Source organism: Mirounga angustirostris, unplaced genomic scaffold, assembly GCF_029215605.1.
Source record: "Mirounga angustirostris isolate CCGP_5_RB_7025 unplaced genomic scaffold, mMirAng1.0.hap1 SCAF_14, whole genome shotgun sequence".
Lineage (NCBI taxonomy): Eukaryota > Metazoa > Chordata > Mammalia > Carnivora > Phocidae > Mirounga > Mirounga angustirostris.
This window is the reverse complement of record NW_026991722.1, coordinates 82590236-82608765: the sequence shown is the minus strand read 5'-3', so window position 1 is coordinate 82608765 and position 18530 is coordinate 82590236. Positions and strand designations below refer to the sequence as shown.

Below are 18530 nucleotides of genomic sequence, written 5' to 3'. Positions count from 1 at the left end.
GCATGCTTTGTCCCTGCGCTTGCAGGCAGTACCACCGGGCCCTGGTGGCAGTGCTCCTGAGCCGCACCTGGCGCGTACGCAGGCAGGCCCAGCACACGGTCCGGAAGCTGCTGTCCTCTCTTGGGGGCTTTAAGCTGGCGTTCGGGCTCCTGGAGGAGCTGAAGGCTGTCCTCAGTTCTCACAAGGTGAGGGCATCTGGGCTCCAGAACTGGGGCTTGCTGCCCCGCTCAGCCCACCCTGGTTATGCCGAGGGAGTTCAGGTCGTCTCTTCCTGGGCTGGTCTCACTCCAGACACCGTGTGACGCAAGAATCTTCTGCCCTGCCCTTGAGCTCTGATAACACCTTGTTTCATGTAATTCTTTTTTCTTTTCAGAGATGCTTTTCTTCCCATGAATCATGACATGTAGTTCAACCTTCTTATTCTTGAGTAATGGAATAACACTTTGTTTTTAAAGCACTTTATAATTTTTAGAGCATTTGCTACCCGTTCTCTCTTGCTTTTTTCACACTGCTGTTAAAAGGCAGGCAGGCTAAATACCCTTATTTTATATGAGTTGTCCAGGGTTCCGGCAGCTGAAATGACTTGCCAGGGGTCTCCCAGCCAGTGGGTGGCAGAAGTGACCCCAAAGACCTCGTCCCTTTTCAGTGCTCTTTGTGCCCTGTTTCCCTCCCTCCCTAATCCCTCATGAGGGATGTGGGCCAGTGACAGACTTGGGGTCTCTGGCTGGGTCTCCTGGCCCAATTTCTGTGGCTGCCTTTCCCCTCCATGGGCTTCTTAGGTACAAAGTCATGTGTGCTTCTTCCAGGCACATCTCCCAGCCTGTGGGTCCCATGTAGGGAGCTGGGCATCGGTCTCCCCTCTACCAGGAGCTCCAGAGAGCAACATGTGTGAAAGGCAGCTGTGTCCCTGGCATCTTTGTCTCTTGTGCGCCAGGCCGGCCCGGGGCTCAGAGCAGTGGGGGCTCATGAGTTGTTTCCTTGTAGGTGCTACCCTTAGAGGCTTTGGTGACTGATGCTGGGGAGGTGACTGAGGCAGGCAAGGCCTACGTACCCCCGAGGGTCCTGCAGGAGGCTCTTTGTGTGATCTCCGGGGTGCCAGGACTGGAGGGCGACACCACCAACACCGAACAGCTGGCCCAGGAGATGCTGATTATCTCGCACCACCCATCCTTAGGTCTGTGCTAGGGGCGGTTGCAGGAGGGGCAGGGACGCTGTTGGGCAGGATAAGGGCAGGCCGGGCAGAAGGCCTCAAATTGCTCCCCTTCCCTTTAGTGGCAGTGCAGTCTGGACTCTGGCCAGCGCTCCTTGCCAGGATGAAGATTGACCTGGAAGGCTTCATCACCAGGCACCTGGATCAGATCATCCCTAGCATCACCACGCAGAGTCCCCTGAACCAGGTGATTGGCATGTGGACTAATTCTGGCCTCAGGTCAGAGTGTCAGAGGGAGGTTTCAATGAAATAGGTGCAGGTGTGGTGAAATGGGGCCTTGGACCCCTTGGGTTGCAAGTAACAGAAAATGCAAAATGGTTTAAGCACAAGAGGGAGCTTCCTGCTGCTTCTGACTGCTGAGTCATAGGGTATGACTGGTCCCCGTCGTGCTGGCTACAGGGACTTAGATGTTATCTTCAGGACACTGCAGGTGGCATCTCTCTTGCTCTCCATCTCTCTGTCTCTTCCATCTCAGTTTCATCTCTGTGCTCCATTGGGGCCTTCATTCTCCAGCAGTCTCCCCCCTTCTCGTAGCGGGGCAGCTGATATACTTCCAGACTTACAACTTGTCCCCCATCAGCTCCAGTGAAAAAGCTTGCATTTTCCAGTCATTTCACCTGGCATGGGGTCTCACTGCCCCTGGGTGGCCTGGCTTGGGCCCTGTGCTTGTTTCTGAGCCTTTGTGGTCTAGGTCACATGCCCACCTCTGGAAGAGGCAGGGGCGGCTCCACCTGCACCACGGAGACTGAGAGTAGAGGGGGAGTATGACACCCAGTCAGGGCGCTGGTACCAGACCAAGTGGGAGACGCTTGCCGTGAAGGCAGGCTCACACTGCCGCTATCTACAATGGTGGGCAGTGCTCAGAACAGGAGGAGTCTGTAGCTGGGGGCATTTAGGCATGGCAGGACCCCTCTCCAGTGCCAGCCTTGTCACACCCCGACCGTGTCTGTTTGTCTGACAGTCTTCCATGAATGCCATGGGCTCCCTGTCCATCCTGTCCCCGGACCGGGTCCTCCCGCAGCTCATCAGCACCATCACTGCCTCCGTGCAGAACCCTGCACTGCGCCAGGTGACACGGGAGGAGTTTGCCATTATGCAGACCCCTGCCGGGGAGCTGTATGACAAATCTATCATCCAGAGGTGAGTCCCCACTCGCGGACTCAGTTGCCCCAAGCCTTGGTTTTTTACCTCTAAGAGAGAAAGGCCTCCTTTATAGGGTTAAGGAGTGAATGTTACAAGGAATAAATGAAATCACTCATCCATTCTTTGGACAAGGACTGCTCTGTTCCAGGCACATGCTTAGGCCTGGGATACAAGAGCATGTCAGGTAGCGCGCACTGCTTGTGCATGCAACTTCAAAGCTAGCTGGGCTTTCACGGCTGGCGGGAGGCTGGAGGACCTATCGGCTGTTTCGAAGCTGGCTGATTACCTGCTTTGATGTTTCAGTGCCCAGCAGGACAGCATAAAGAAGGCCAACATGAAGCGAGAGAACAAAGCTTACTCCTTCAAGGAGCAGATCATCGAGCTGGAGCTCAAGGAAGTGAGTACCTGTGGGGTGGCTGCCGAGCTTGGTGGCCTCAGCCTGGTGACTTTCCCAGCTTCGTGTATACTGTTACCCAGGGTCATTCTGGGGCCCATGCACACTCTTCTGACCCCTCCACCAGCCCCGCGTTCCCCTACCAGTGGAGGTGCTCAGTAAATGCTTGTTGAATGAATGAGTGATTTCTTGGCCTTTTCCAGGCTGCAACTTATACTGGGGGAGAGCATCTGTAGGAGGGAGGCGAAGGTTTAGATTCCGAAGCCGCGTGATTAGAATAGCCTTTCCAGCACACTGAGGGCCTTTTCATTTTTCTAACATATAAAAGGCTCTTCTTGCCTTTGTCAATAGAGAATCCAGTAAGAAATTACTTCTCTACTACTGTCTCCATCCTCTGGAAACCAGGTGGCTGTGGACTTTGTGGGAGGTTGGGGGAGGCCGCACGGCGGGTTTGGGGGCCCAGGTCACAGACTTAGAGCTGGCATGGTACTGACTATGGGACTGATCTCGCCCTGCTCTGTGGCGGGGGGGGGAGGTGTGTTCCCTGGAGATGGAATTGGTTTGCTTGTTGCCTTTAGGAGATAAAGAAGAAGAAAGGCATAAAAGAGGAGGTACAGCTGACCAGTAAGCAGAAGGAGATGCTGCAGGCCCAGCTGGACAAGGAGGCACAGATCCGGAGACGGCTGCAGGAGGTGAGTGGCCACTGCCCCGACAGGCCAAACCCGCTCCTCACTATCTGGAGCAGGCCCTGCTGACCTGTCTCCTGGGACAACTCTGCTTGCAGCTGGACGGTGAACTGGAGGCGGCGCTGGGCCTGCTGGACACCATCCTGGCCAAGAACCCGTCTGGCCTGACCCAGTATATCCCTGTTTTGGTCGACTCTTTCCTGCCCTTGCTGAAATCTCCCCTGGCCGCTCCCAGGATCAAGAACCCTTTCCTGTCCTTGGCTGCCTGCGTCATGCCTCTGAGGCTCAAGGCTTTGGGTTAGTTCTTGTTTGCTGGCTGCGGGCGTGGCCCAGGGCAGGTTGGGAGGGGGGGCGGGGATGCTCTTGAGCACTTAGGGAGAGGCATGTGGTGGTCTGGGCTACTGACTTCTGTTTCTTTCTTTTTATTTTTTTTTAAAGATTTTATTTATTTATTTATTTGAGAGAGAGAGAGAAACAGCATGAGAGTGGAGAGGGTCAGAGGGAGAAGCAGGCTCCCCACTGAGCCGGGAGCCCGATGTGGGACTCGATCCCAGGACTCCGGGACCATGACCTGAGCCGAAGGCAGTCACTTAACCAACTGAGCCACCCAGGCACCCCTGACTTCTGTTTCCATATGGAAGCAGCCTTGGAACCCCGAGCTGCATACCCTTAGGATCCACATAGAGCTGCCTCCTCCCTCCTGTTTTACGTCTGCTGTGCCTTCATTCTGAGTACGAAGTTTTAGACGCTAATCAGTGTGATCCTTCTGTAACAGTTTTAAAACTAAGAAGTCAGAAATTCAGTGGTAATGGGGTTGGTTTGGTGCCACGTGGCCAGTGAGTGCAGCCCAGAACTGCTTAGCAGCCCCATGTCCGTGATGAGGGGTCTCTGTGACCCTTAGCTTTTCGTTAACTATGGAGAAACAAAGACCAGGTAGGGTGGCTGGGCATTATGGTGGCCTCACTGTTGTGGGTTAAGCAGACTTCCTAGCTTACAGGGGATGTTCCTATGGGTGAGGCCAGAAATCTGGGAACAGTTCTGAGTGGAAAAGAGTTGGCACTTCATGGAGCCTGCTGAAACAGTTACTCACTGGCTGGGCTTACTACATGGAAGGTGGGAGCTCCAGATGGGTAGAGCTTCACCATTGGCTGAACAACCCTGGGTGGCTCACACCTATAACTTCTTAGTGTCAGAAGGACAGCTCCTGCCTGCCTACCTGCATCCATCCCCCCGACCAATGCTGTCATGAAGATGAAATGAGAAATTAGGTTGAGAACATTTTGGCCCAGCAGCATTGATTACTTTAAAAAAAAATTTTTTTATTGTTATGTTAATCACCATACATTACATCATTAGTTTTTGAGCATTGATTACTTTTAAATCAGAGTAGGAGGCATCTCTGCCTGGGGTCCCTGCTTTGTGCCTGGGCTAGATTCTGTGTCTCTGTATTGGTCATCCTCTTTGGGTTCCTTCTCTTGGACACAGGCACTTTGGTGAGCCACGTGACTCTACGCCTCCTGAAGCCAGAGTGTGCCCTGGATAAGTCATGGTGCCAGGAAGAGCTGTCGGTGGCTGTGAAGAGGGCGGTGACCCTGTTGCATAGCCATACCATCACCAGCAGGGTGGGCAAGGGTGAGCCAGGTAAGGAACAGGGCAGGGAAGGGCAGCAGAGGCACCAGGCCGTATGTGCTGGTGCAGCAAGTGCATGAGCCTCAGTGTCCCCCTCCCGGGGCTCCCTGAGGTGTGGCCTGGATGAATCACTTCTGTTCCTGGCCTTCGTTTCCTTCTCTGAAAAGTAGGGGGGAGGTTGGACCAGATGGAGAATTTCTGGGTCCTGGTATTCTGTGAGTCACTGTGACCCCCAGTGGGAATTTGCTTCTCATTACTGGAATCTACTTGTGTGTTTGAACTCTCTCCTCCTGGAACCGGGCAGTGTTTAGGGTAGGAGCAGGATTCAGAACTGGGCTATCAGCTGTCGTCTCTGTCATCATATTCTGTGCTTCTGGGCATCAGAAAGGGCCTCCAGCTTCCTTTACTCCCTGCCCCACTCACCTTGAGGATGGAAATCGAGGCAGCAGCTCTGTAGATGCCTGCAAGATTGTGTCTGCTTGCTCTCACAGATGCCGCGCCCCTGTCTGCACCAGCCTTCTCCTTAGTCTTCCCGTTTCTAAAGATGGTGCTGACTGAGATGCCCCACCACAGCGAGGAGGAGGAGGAGCGCATGGCCCAAATTCTTCAGATACTCACCGTCCATGCCCAGCTGAGGGCCTCACCCAGCAACCCCCCTGGGCATGTGGACGAGGTTGGCAGGGGAGCTCGGCTCTACCCTTGGCTTGGAGAAGGGGGGTCAGGGAGGCAGGGGCTCTCCACGCTTCCTGGCCCATCAGCAGTTCTGGTGGGGTCGTAGAGTGTGGGCATGTATCTATAGCAGCATCCAAGTGTTCTCTTTAGTGCAGCACTCACAGCCTCAAAGAAGCTTACAGGTCTCCTGAGAGTTTCTGACCTGGAGAAGTTGAAGGATTTTGTAGCAATTTATTGTGTTAGTTTTTTTTCTAACTCCGAAGATAATGCTGATCACTCTGCCTTTGACTTGCTTGTGATTATGAGATTGGACCTCATTCACTGAAGGGTTTCCTTCTTAATAGATTATGTTCTGAAAATGTGCCAAATTAATGCATGTATATGTTTAAAAATTTTAAGAACACAGAAACAAAACAAAAAAAAGGAAATACAGCCCCACACAGTAAGGCAAAAATGGATCGCCCTGCTTCTTTCATATGACCATATACTCTGGTCTTCTCTCATGCCAGTGGCTTTGCAGGCTGTGTAGGGTTCTACGCTGTGGGGGCACATGTTTCAGTTAACTCTTTCCCTGTTGATATTTTAAGGTTGTTTCCAACTCCTCCCTGTTGTGAGCAGCACCGTGGTGTGTGCCCCCCTGTGCACCTGCATGAGCGTTCCGCAGGACATGTTCTCAGGCATGGAGTTACTAGGTTATGCAGCACATTCTGAGCTATGCCCTCACTGAGAGTTCCCATCTCTCCTTACCTAACACAGCCTCAGATTGTAATTAACCTTGCCAAGGATGGGTAAAAGAACAATATCCCATTTTATTTTGCGCTTCTCTCCTGCTTGTAAAGTTAAGTATCCCTGTGTTTAGGGGCCATCTGCATTTCAGGTTGTGTGAATTTCAGGTTCATTTCAGAATGTGTTTGCTTGGAGTCCCAGAGGATGGTGGCTGACTGGGGTTGGCTCGCATGGAGTTAGTGGTAAACCTGACACGGTTTCCCTGTGGGTGAGAGGATGCTGCTGCTCGTGCTGCCAGGCGTGGTTACAGACCTTCCCCAGAGCCTCACCCTGCCTTACCTGCTGTTCTCTCTCAGAATGGCCCGGAACTGCTGCCTCGAGTGGCCATGCTGCGCCTTCTGACTTGGGTGATCGGGACGGGCTCTCCCCGCCTACAGGTGATCTGGCTGTTGCTGCACCTCAGTTTGTGACCCTGAGCTCAGGGCCCAGTGCTTGGGGTTGAGTCCTAGTTCTCTTTCTCAGCCCTCACTTTTGGATTTGAGCTAAAGGGCTGCTTTTAATAGAGCCAGCCTGAACATTCTCAGCTAGTGAGGGGTTCTGCTTAGGGCCTGCCACCGGCCTGGGCTGGAGCCCGGGGGGGACTTGGCCCCACTAGGGCTTCGGGGTGGGCTTTCTCAGTTCAGATCCCTCTCTGGGCCCCTCAGCCTATTGCCCGGCCTCCTGTCTGACCCCATAGAGGTAAATAATATGCTGAACTGAGCCCAGCGCATCAATGTCGTCCTCAGGTTCTGGCTTCAGACACCCTGACCACCCTATGTGCCAGCAGCAGTGGTAAGGATAGCTGTGCCTTCGCAGAGCAGGAGGAGGTAGACGTACTGCTCTGTGCCTTGCAGTCCCCTTGTGCCAGCGTGCGGGACACTGCGCTCCGGGTATGCGCCCACTCCCTTGCGTGGCCAGTGGTACTCCGTGTTCCTCAGTGCAAGTGTTTGAACTGCATGAGGGACATTCTTTCAAATGATGCCATCAAATGATGATGGGAGATGCCTCACATCTGCACCTCTGTGTCCTGGGGACAAAGAGAAGAGGTCACGGGGTGGGTCAGGATCATTCCAGGAAGGGGGACAACAACTGTCCCAACTGTCACAGCATGTCACTGGCTATTTTTGTCTTTACTTTGGAAGACTTCACCTGGTTTTATATATATATATAAATTTTAGAGAAACAGAGAGAGAGAGAGAGAGTGGGGAGGGGCAGAGGAAGAGGGGGAGAGAGAATCATAAGCAGGCTCCATGCTAAGCGTCGAGCCGGACGCAGGGCTCAGTCTCAAAACCCTGAGATCATGACCTGAGCTGAAACCAAGAGTCAGATGCTTAACTGGCTGAGCCACCCAGTGCCCCAGCTTCACCTGTTTTCTAAAATGGAAGGTGGGTCTCTTGGTACTTCTATAGATAGATAAGATTCAGAGTGTTAGTTTGTTTTTTCAACCTGTCACCTTGTACTTGGCTTTTCTTGGTGCTTTTGGACCAAAAACTAAAGGATCCCCTTGGAGTATGAGACAGGGCTTCCCGAATGCCAGTCTGCAGCCCCTTGCTATCAATCTGTGACAGTTTTCACTGGCTCTTGGCAAAATGTGGAAAACAATAGCAGTGTGGCAAATTTTTCTTAAAGACAAAGGGAATGTCCTTTTTCTAAAGTTTTGTCTTGCATATTGAGAGTTAAGTTTTTTAATTTTATGTTAAAAAAGATTCCACCACCATATGCCCATCATCTCTCAAAGAAAAAGCTGTGTGAAGAGCCAGAGCCGCTAACGAGTTGAGCTGAGGCCAGGCACTCCCTAGCACTGGTCGTGCTGTCCAGTGTGCTTTGTGCAGTGATGGGAATATTTTATATCTGCTGTCCAGTGTGGTAGCCACGAACCAATGTGTGTGGCTGTCGAGCACTTAAAAATGTGGCTGGTGTGACTAAGGAACTTAGAGTTTGTTTTAATTGATTTAACTTTGAAGATCCACATGCGGCTGGTGGCTAGGTTTTGGATAGTACAGGCTTAGAGGAAGGTGAAGAGACAGGTCAGAAGCTCTTGCAAAAAGTCACGCCTCACTCAGTTCCATCTCACCCCCTCTCAGGGGCTGATGGAACTCCACATGGTATTGCCAGCGCCTGACACCGACGAGAAGAATGGCCTGAACCTTCTGCGGAGGCTCTGGGTGGTCAAGTTTGACAAGGAGGAGGAGATCCGGAAGCTGGCTGAGAGGTGAGAACCCCTGGAAGATTGTTTTGGTTTTTTCTTTTTCCTGCTCTATTGTCTCTCCCCTTAGGAAAAAACCAGACACAGAGTGCTCAGCCTACAGCAAGAGAAGGGCTGGGTGGTCGGGTTTGGCAGGGTGGGTGCTGCAGATCTTTATCTGACTAGTCCCTGTCTTTGGTCTGCTACAGGCTCTGGTCAACGATGGGCCTAGATCTGCAGCCAGACCTCTGCTCCTTGCTGATCGACGATGTCATCTATCATGAGGCAGCTGTGAGGCAGGCTGGGGCCGAAGCCCTCTCCCAAGCTGTGGCCCAGTACCAGCGGCAGGCAGCAGAGGTTATGGGCAGACTCATGGAGATCTACCAGGAGAAGCTCTATGTGAGTGGCCTGTGCACCCTGCTGTGGGCTGGGCCAGGGGAGGGTGGGTTGGACTCTGTGTGGCCTCTGACCTGCTCCAGACAGGAGTCTTGGAGCTCGCTGTGGCCCAGGGTGGCTGTGACTGATCTCCCGCCTCACAGCTGGGTGGATGGCTCGCCCGGCTCGGCTGGGGAGAGCACCACAGTGCATTTATCAGCCTGTCTATTGCAGCGGCCACCCCCAGTGCTGGATGCCTTGGGACGCGTTATCTCCGAATCTCCTCCAGATCAGTGGGAAGCCAGGTATAACAGCCATTGCAGTCCTGTTCTACTTAGAGCTTTCTGAGATGCCGCAGGTTGGCTGGGTTGGGTGCTGAGAGGAGGTAGTGTGGAGTCATGGGGCAGTTGAAGGACAGGGCAAGACCTCGCTCTGAGTCAGAGGGACCTGAGTTCAAGTTCTGGCTTCTCCTGGGCTAGCTGAGTGACTTTGGGCAATTTTTTCCTTTCCTCCCAGCCTCTGTTTTCTCAGAGGTCCCTGGACTTTTTTACTGTCCTCTAGCTGAAAAGGATAGTAGCACTTTGCCTTTGTAGAGTAGGTTTACTTCCAAGTGCCTTCACATTTGGTTCTTTTACTTCTCCCCTCCTGTGGCCTGCCCTGGAGGTAGAAGGGTAGGCATTGCACTCAACATGTGGAGAAACAGAGGCAGAGCTGGTACCTGCCCAAGGTCATCCTGTAGGAGGTAAACTCTGGGCAGATGGCAGGTCTCCATTTGATAAATGGGTTGTTGAGACTGTTGTGTAGACTGGTGAGTAAGCACCAGGTAGTGGGCTCCACGCTGTGCTTTGCACCCCAGAGGGAGCTGCTGCAGGCTCCCTTGCCTTGTGGCACAGATCCTACCAGCAGAGGAGGCCCCTGGCCAGCCCTCGCCCCCTGACAGACTCCCCCTTCTTCCCAGGTGTGGCTTGGCTTTGGCCCTGAACAAGCTCTCCCAGTGTTTGGACAGCTCTCAGGTGAAGCCCCTCTTTCAGTTTTTTGTCCCTGATGCCCTCAACGACCGAAACCCAGATGTCCGGAAGTGTATGTTAGATGCAGCCCTCGCGACGCTCAACGCCCACGGGAAGGTGAGAGATCTCAGCCAGCGGAGGGGGTGGGGAGCGGGCTGGGCCAGGGCAGGAGGCAGTGCTGAACAGGACTGAGCAGGGAGGCTGAGCGCCAGGGGGCCTGGCTGGGTACTGGCCCCCATGGAAAATTTCATTTTCTTTTGAGCTAAAAAGACCCCATAAGGGTGTTAAATTCTTCTAAGTCTGCTGCATTCCTGCCAGAAAGCTGGGAAATCCGCTGGCATCGCTGGCTGGCTTGTCGGGATGCCGGTCCCGGAGCCAGACTCGGGCTCGGTCGTCAGGGCAGAGACCGTCATCCCCAGACGCCGGCTGTAGGATTGACGTGAGGCTCTGGGCGGGCTTGGCTTTCCAGGAGAACGTCAACTCGCTGCTGCCGGTGTTCGAGGAGTTCCTGAAGAACGCGCCCAACGATGCTAGCTACGACGCCGTGCGGCAGAGTGTGGTGGTCCTCATGGGCTCTCTGGCCAAGCACCTGGACAAGAGCGACCCCAAAGTGAAACCCATTGTTGCCAAGCTCATCGCTGCCCTCTCGACCCCCTCCCAGCAGGTACCTGCCTCCTGGCTGGGGAATCGGGACCGACTGCAGGTGTGCAGTGGGGTGCTAGGAGCAAGCTGGGGATCAGGGCCCGGAAGGCCTAGTTCTCAGCAAGTAGTCATCCTCTCTCTTGGGGCAGCCTGGTTTATGGTTAAGAGCACCCAAGACTAATAGTCTTTTTTTTTTGCACTTAGTACAAACCCAGCACTGGGGATACCAAGATTAAAAAAGAAAAGAAAAGAAAAAGAAACGATGGCTCCCTCTGCTGAGTTTCCCTGATCCTCTGCGTTCTTTACACACTTCAGGGGCCTTTTAGTGTAGTCTCCAAGCCATAGTGCAAGGATTGTTGTTTTCTTTTTGGAAAAACATCTGTATATATTTCTCCCTTCTCCCCTCCCAAAATGACTTGCATTTTGGATCACCCAGATTGTGTCAAATGCAGGTTTACAAAACTGTGGTTAAATAAATTTGAAAACTCCCCTGCAAGGGGTCCGCCTGGCCCTCTGGCAACGCAGCGCCTGGCTATACTCTCATCGGGCTTCATGAGCTGTGGCTGAAAGGCAGAAGCGCTTGGTTTGGGCCTGGCCCTGTAAGGCAAGGCTGAATTCCCCTTGTGACTGACAAGTTAGAAAACTGAAAGCCTTGGGCCATTTTTAAGCAGGTGCAGTAACACACTTCTCTCTAGATCTTTCTATGTGAGTGGGTCTTGCGGGAGTTTTCTCTCACTGGACCAGGCTTCACGGATGTGGTGCACACCGTGACAGAGCCCGTGTCACCCACGGGCCTATAACGCTGCTCACTTGTCTGACAGGCCATGGCCGAGGTGGGGCTTGGGGACATCTAGTGGTGAGGCGCCATGTGGGGACCGGCTGTGGCTGAGCGGTGGCACTGACGGGGCAGGCCCCTCCCGTAGGTCCAGGAGTCCGTGGCCAGCTGCTTGCCCCCTCTCGTGCCAGCCATCAGAGAGGACGCGGGCGGGATGATCCAGAGACTGATGCAGCAGCTGCTGGAGTCCGACAGGTATGCCGAACGCAGAGGGGCCGCCTATGGGCTGGCGGGCCTGGTGAAGGGCCTGGGCATCCTGTCGCTGAAACAGCAGGAGATGATGGCTGCGCTGACCGACGCCATCCAGGACAAGAAGAACTTCCGCCGGCGAGAGGGTGAGTGTGTCTGAGCTTGGGGCCGCCCAGGGTGGGAAGTCGGTCCCCACGGCTGCTGGAGGAAGGAGTCTGTTCTTTCCTTCCCCACTGGAGGCCTGGTGTGTGTGTGTGTGCGTGTGTGTGTGCGCGTGTGTGCGCGCATTGTGGGGGCAGATGGTGTCACCTCTTCCATCCTGGCCTTGCTGAGGTGGCCTGGACTCTCTTCTTTCTCACTCAGCCGGGAGAGAATTGGCCTTACTAGCAGTTAGTGCCAAGAAGTGACAGACATTGCCCTGGTGTCTCCTCCTCTCTGCTCAACCATGCCCATGCTCTCTGCTCCCTCATGGGGCAGCCACTGTAGTCTCACAACTGCCTTGAGTGTTTCCAGAGGCTGCGGAGATGGCAGGGATGTGAGCCCGTGGCTGTTTCCAGCTGTCCCGCCTTCTCCCCCAGGAGCCCTCTTTGCCTTCGAGATGCTCTGCACCATGCTGGGGAAGCTCTTCGAGCCCTACGTGGTTCACGTGCTGCCCCATCTGTTGCTGTGCTTCGGGGATGGGAACCAGTATGTGCGTGAGGTAGGTCCTGAGAATGCACGTGAGACCCGCCGCCGGCCGGGGCTGCTTCTGGCCGTGGGTCTCGGCCTGGGGGCTGAGGGGGTGCAAGGGCCCACTGCTGGAACCCCTCCACCTGTACCTTGGGTACCAGTTACTGGTACAGACTCCTCTGATTCCCAGTAAAGCACTGCCGCTCTGTGAGATGAGAAACTCTCCTCAGCTGTGTCTGTAGGCCCCGGCACAAGGTCTGACCCCCAGTCAGTGTTGGTCAGCAGGGGGAGCATTTGGACAGGCATCAGGCCTTGACCCTTGCTTGGGCAAGGAGGCCCCTGAACGCCTTTTCTCCTCCCTTGAGGCTGCAGATGATTGTGCCAAGGCTGTGATGAGCAACCTGAGTGCTCACGGGGTGAAGCTGGTGCTCCCCTCCTTACTGGCTGCCCTGGAGGAGGAATCCTGGAGGACCAAGGCTGGTAAGGCCATTCCCTTCGGTGTCTCTGTCCCAACCTCCTTTTCTGAAGACTGCCCTTGCAGGGATCTGGGGAGCCATCCAGGGATCCTGTCCTGTGCGTGTGTGCTCCCCAGACCATGGACAAGGCCAAGACCCTCTGAGCCATCAGGCAGCTCAGTCTTTCAATAATTTGTGTGCTTTCATGCAAAGAGCAGGCCTCTGGTGGGTGCCGTAGCCCTAAGTGAGGAAGTCCCAGAGCTTTAAAGTTAGTTTGTGGCAACTTCTGTGACTTTAAAGCTTTTTTCCCCCCATTAAGCCCCTTTTTAAAAATAGAATCTTCTTTGGTATCCTAATACACAAAACAGATTCAAGCAGAGCTGCTCTGATTTGGGCAGGGTCAAGATCTGGGGTCCTCCCACTCAGTCCTTCAGGTTCCACACTGCAGTTTTAAAAATCACAGATCTAAATGAGTTTTTTCAAATATGGGTAAAGAAACTAGGCCAGAGAAATTCAGTGAATTGGCCTTGGGTCACCACCAGGGCTCAGCGAGGTCTTGCCCCATCCTGGTCTTGCCTCTTTTCCCCACACCACCCTGCATCACCCCCAGAATGCCATGGCTTAGCAGGCCTCGGGAGCATTGTGCTCGCTCTGCTGGAGCCCCCCCCCCCCCCCGAACTGCTTTAGCACAGTCTGCAGAGGGGCAGGCTGGTTGTCCCTTGCCCAGACAGCCGGCACAAGTGGCTCCCTGGCCTGTGCTCAGTGATTCCATGCTGGGCCTATGTCTGCCATCCGCAGGGTCGGTGGAGCTGCTCGGGGCAATGGCATACTGTGCTCCCAAGCAGCTGTCATCCTGCCTGCCCAACATCGTGCCCAAGCTTACGGAGGTGCTCACTGACTCCCACGTCAAAGTGCAGAAGGCCGGACAGCAGGCCCTGAGGCAGATCGGCTCCGTCATCAGGAATCCGGAGATCCTGGGTACACTTCTCCCATGAGGGCCCTGGCCCTGGCTCCTCCTCCCATCCCTGGACACTGCAGGGAATGTGCATTCAGCAAAGATTTTTGCCCTCTGAGGACAGATATATTCACATTGAAATAACCTCTAAATTCTGGGAAACCCTTTTTCTAGGATAGTTAGTGGGAAGTAGTTTGGAAGCAGTTTTGCCACTGGTCTAGAGCAATCATCACTGATTGCACAGATAGGGAACCTGGGTCAGAAGCAGCCTGACTCAGAGAGCTCGGTGCCCTAAGCTGAGCCCTGAGGTCAACAGAATTGAATGACATGCTCTGGACCACATCAGCATCACACATTCTTTGGAAACTTTCTATTCTGTCTCATTCCTGAAGATGTGTGATAGAGGGGAAGCTTAGGGAAGGGTTATTTCCCTTAACGGCGCTCTTTAGTGTGGTTCTTGATGGAGTGATGGCAGCAGGTTGATTTCTAGAAACAAAACCCAGCAGCCACCTCACCCAGCATGTCACTTGTTAAATGTTAAGCTTCAGTGTGGAACATAGGTAATTGTTCAGTGTAGTTCAGCTAGAGTGTTAACCAGACTTTTCTTCATTCAGAAAATGATGTTTCTTATTTGCGTGTTTTTGTTTTTCAAGGGATGAACAGGTATCCTTGGGTTTTACTGTTTTTCATAATGTCCAGCAGCCCTGGGGATTCCTAGGGCTGGGAGCAGTCTCAGTATCTATCAAATGAGGGGAAGTGCTTTTCGTTTTTGGGAATCCAGCATGGATTTTTTTTTTATTTTAATTGAGATATGATTTGCATAATGTTAAAATCACTTTTAAAAAATTTATACAATTCAGTGGGTTTCTTGTTTTTTGTTTTTCTTCTTATTCACAAAATTACATACACATCACCACTGTCTAGTTCCAGGGCATTTTCCTCACCGCAGAAAGAAACCCTATACCTGTTAGCATTCACTCTCATTTCCTTCCCTACCTCTGGGCCCTGACAACCACTACTCTGTTTTCTGTTTCTTTGGGCTTGCCTGTTGTGGACACTTCCTGTGGTGGGATCATCTGTGGCTAGCTTCTTGAGCTTAGCATCATGTTTTCAAGGTTCATCCCGATAATCCATCATATGGATAGACCACATTTTGTTTATCAAGTCATCTGTTGATGAACGTTTGGATTGTTTCTGCATATTGGCTGTTCAGAGTAATGCTGCTGTGAACATTTGTGTACAAGGTGGTTTTCTTTGTAGGAGTGTTCAGGTCTCTTGGTTAGATTCCTAGGAATGGAAAGTGCTGGGTCATGGTATGGTAACTGTCTGCCTTTCTGAGGAACTGCTAAATGTTTGCCAAATCGGGTGGATCATTTGACATTCCCAGTAGCAGTGTGTGAGAGTTCCCATTGCTGACACTGTTATTGTCTGTCTTTTTGGTTACAGCCACCCTTGTGGGTGTGAAGTGGCATCTCATTGTTGTTTTGATTTGCATTTCCCTAATAACTAAAGATGTTGAACGTCTTTTCATGGGCTTATTGGCCATTTGCATATCTTCTTTGGAGAACTATTAAAATCTTCTGTCCATTTTTTACTTGGGTTATTAGTTGTTTTTTTTTTTTTTAAATTGTTGACCAGCATGGATCTTTATAGTGGTTGAATTCCCTGGGCTTGTGGAAAAGAGACGCCAGGTATTTCTCTTGGCAATTCTTTTGCTGGGCTGGCGGTGCCGAATTGGAGAGCTTGTTTGATCTGGGCTGGACTGCTCTGAGCATTCTGGGCTTCATTGCTACCACCCACTGGCTCAGTAGCCTTCGCTGTCTCACAGCCAGACCACCCTGGGCTGCCGCTTCAGTAAGGAGACACGCGGTGCCCAAGCAGTGGTCCCGTGGAGGCTCTGCCCACTGAAGGTTGCTCCCAGTCATCCTGCCAGATCAAGCTGCGCCATGCCTAGGGGTGATGGCTGCCACCTTCTTCCTCATGGAGCAAGGATTGCTCTTTGCAAGCAGGCTGGCTTCCACAGCCGGTGACTTGTGGGGCTCCGAGGAGGGGTATCCCCGGACTTCCTTCTCTTGTGACCCTCTGTAGTTCTGGGGACCCAGCGGCTCTGCTATGCCTGAGACTCGTATAAATTAGCCTTTCTCTTGTTTGGACATGCAGCCATTGCCCCAGTCCTGCTGGACGCCCTGACGGACCCCTCTAGGAAGACCCAGAAATGCTTGCAGACCCTGCTGGATACCAAGTTTGTCCACTTCATTGATGCCCCATCCTTGGCCCTCATCATGCCCATTGTTCAGAGAGCCTTCCAGGACCGTTCCACGGACACGCGGAAGATGGCAGCCCAGATTATTGGCAACATGTACTCCCTGACAGACCAGAAGGTAGCAGCCCAACTGGGACTGGTATAGGACAGACCAGTAGATGCTGGTTTCGGGCACAAAGTCCCTGCCCACAGTAGACATGGGAGGGCTATGGGCTCTTGATCCCTGATTATGTTTAGGGGAAGAAGAGCAGTTTGGGGTGGAGGGTAGAAATCTAGGCACTCTGGCATCTTGCAGAGCACAGTGGTTCAGGTTCTTAGTAGCTCAGCCCCCAGATGCGGCCATGCCTGGGCCCTTTTACAGACAGAGGGGAGGAAAGGCCCCGCCTTGGCCTGTGTTGGCAATGTGGCTGCTGCTTTGACTGATTGTAGTTCTCTTGTTGCAAGCATTTGCTTCTGTAAGCCTACAAATCAGAGGAAATTAGCCTAGTTTGGGAGATTTACTTGGTTTGTTTACGTACTCCCCGGGGCTTGCATGTGTGAGCTCATGGTCTCCCACAGTCATGCTTTGCTTGCTGAGGCTCTAGGCACAAGAGATGCAGTAGGCAAGTCATGTCAATCCTAGAGAATTTAGGAAATGGGAAAATTGGTGAAACAACTAATCATATCCATAGCCCTCCAACACTGAAACAATTACTGCTAATGTTTTTTATTACACTTACAAAATTATATTCCTGAACATAAGCTTATTTTTAAGTTACAATGAGTTATTCACAAAACTGGGGTTAATAGTTCTTTCATATTCCAACAAGTTTATATTCCATAACTTATATAATCTTGTTGTCGGTCCTATACTGTCCAAGGTTTTCTGCTATTTTAAATGATGCTGCAGTGAACATAAGGCTTTTTCTATATTTAAAACTGTTCCCTAAAGCTGAATGCTATACCAAGATACATAAACCTTGTAGGGTGAAGAATGGGAAGATGAAAACATTGTTCTGAAAGGAAAGTGCCAGAAATAATTTCCTAGATTCCAGAGGCTGGGCAGGCCTTGGTCCTGGGACAAGGGCAAGAGGAGGAAGAGCATTGAACCCTAGCTAGGGGTTCTTTCGACCTATTGAGGGTGGGCCTCGGGTCCCTCGTAGGTTTCCCAGGCAGCCACCTGGGGTCTCCAGGGAACCAGTCATGGGGGTTCCTTGCCAGGTGCCCGTCCTTGCTGGCTCTGTGAGCAGCCCTGCTGAGCTCTCCTTGTCAGCAGAATGGTGAGGTCAGGGTCCATGGCAGAACCGGTCCCGAGGAAGCAGGAGCCAGACCTCCACCCGAGTCACCTCTTGTGTTGTTGCAGGACTTGGCTCCTTACCTGCCAAGTGTGACCCCTGGCCTGAAAGCCTCTCTTCTGGACCCTGTACCTGAGGTGAGCCTGGGAGGAGGAGGGTGAGGGGTGGGGCAGGAACTCATTATTTTAGTCCACTCCTCAGAAGATTGATTCCTGAGAATTCCTTATAAGGTGCTTTTGCGTCTGTCTGGGAGAGGGGAGGAGACCCTAGGGGCCTCTCCCTGCTCCTCTGTGAGCACCTAGTTTTGAGACGCCGCAACTCCTCCTATCCTGGCTCTTGGTTCCCTGACAGGTGCGGACAGTGTCTGCAAAGGCTCTTGGGGCCATGGTGAAGGGCATGGGGGAGTCGTGCTTTGAGGACTTGCTGCCATGGCTGATGGAGACACTGACCTATGAGCAGAGCTCTGTGGATCGCTCGGGTGCTGCGCAAGGTGAGGCCAGGGCAGGCCCGGGGGCCAGATGGGGAATGCCAGCTAGGGGCCCTCTGATCCAGTGGGTTCATTCTGTCCTTTTGTTGCAGGTTTGGCCGAGGTCATGGCCGGCTTGGGGGTGGAAAAGTTGGAGAAGCTGATGCCAGAAATCGTGGCTACAGCCAGCAAAGTGGACATTGCACCCCACGTCCGAGATGGCTATATCATGATGTTCAACTACCTGCCCATCACCTTTGGGGACAAGTTCACTCCTTATGTGGGGCCCATCATCCCCTGTATCCTCAAAGTAGGCACCAGGGACCAGGCTGAGGGTAGCATTATGGGGTGGGGCAGGAAGCACGTGCTCTTCTTGGAGTCAGGGCTCCCTGCCAGCTGGGACTGGGTGGCAAGAATCCTCATCCTGCTCTTCGGGGCGTCCCATTTCCTTTGGGTCTGGTGCCTGGGGGCAAGTGGCCCTGGCTGACCCAGCCTCTATGTGCACAGGCTCTTGCTGATGAGAACGAGTTCGTGCGGGACACTGCCCTGCGGGCGGGCCAGCGGGTCATCTCCATGTACGCCGAGACGGCCATCGCCCTGCTGCTGCCCCAGCTGGAGCAAGGCCTCTTTGATGATCTCTGGAGAATAAGGTAAGGTCTTGGGTGGAAAGACCCAGTGGCCCCGGCTTTGCATTTTGGGAACTCTGAGTGAGAAAT

At 52.9% G+C, this 18530-nt stretch overlaps 1 protein-coding gene across 1 annotated transcript in view; it reads left to right on the top strand.

Annotated features, from left to right (window-relative positions):
* GCN1 (GCN1 activator of EIF2AK4) overlaps positions 1-18530 on the top strand; it is a 58076-nt gene that overhangs the window by 22549 nt on the left and 16997 nt on the right. The window contains exons 18-42 of the mRNA XM_045887519.3: positions 26-185; positions 985-1174; positions 1273-1397; positions 2172-2350; positions 2657-2750; positions 3326-3439; positions 3532-3730; positions 4919-5074; positions 5554-5735; positions 6817-6897; positions 7246-7389; positions 8584-8711; positions 8894-9083; positions 9294-9364; positions 10018-10183; positions 10536-10730; positions 11632-11878; positions 12311-12432; positions 12767-12881; positions 13655-13834; positions 15972-16192; positions 17417-17485; positions 17700-17838; positions 17928-18124; positions 18322-18464. Of these exons, the coding sequence (XP_045743475.1) occupies positions 26-185; positions 985-1174; positions 1273-1397; positions 2172-2350; positions 2657-2750; positions 3326-3439; positions 3532-3730; positions 4919-5074; positions 5554-5735; positions 6817-6897; positions 7246-7389; positions 8584-8711; positions 8894-9083; positions 9294-9364; positions 10018-10183; positions 10536-10730; positions 11632-11878; positions 12311-12432; positions 12767-12881; positions 13655-13834; positions 15972-16192; positions 17417-17485; positions 17700-17838; positions 17928-18124; positions 18322-18464 (3807 nt within the window). The remainder of the gene's footprint in view (positions 1-25; positions 186-984; positions 1175-1272; positions 1398-2171; positions 2351-2656; positions 2751-3325; positions 3440-3531; positions 3731-4918; positions 5075-5553; positions 5736-6816; positions 6898-7245; positions 7390-8583; positions 8712-8893; positions 9084-9293; positions 9365-10017; positions 10184-10535; positions 10731-11631; positions 11879-12310; positions 12433-12766; positions 12882-13654; positions 13835-15971; positions 16193-17416; positions 17486-17699; positions 17839-17927; positions 18125-18321; positions 18465-18530) is intronic.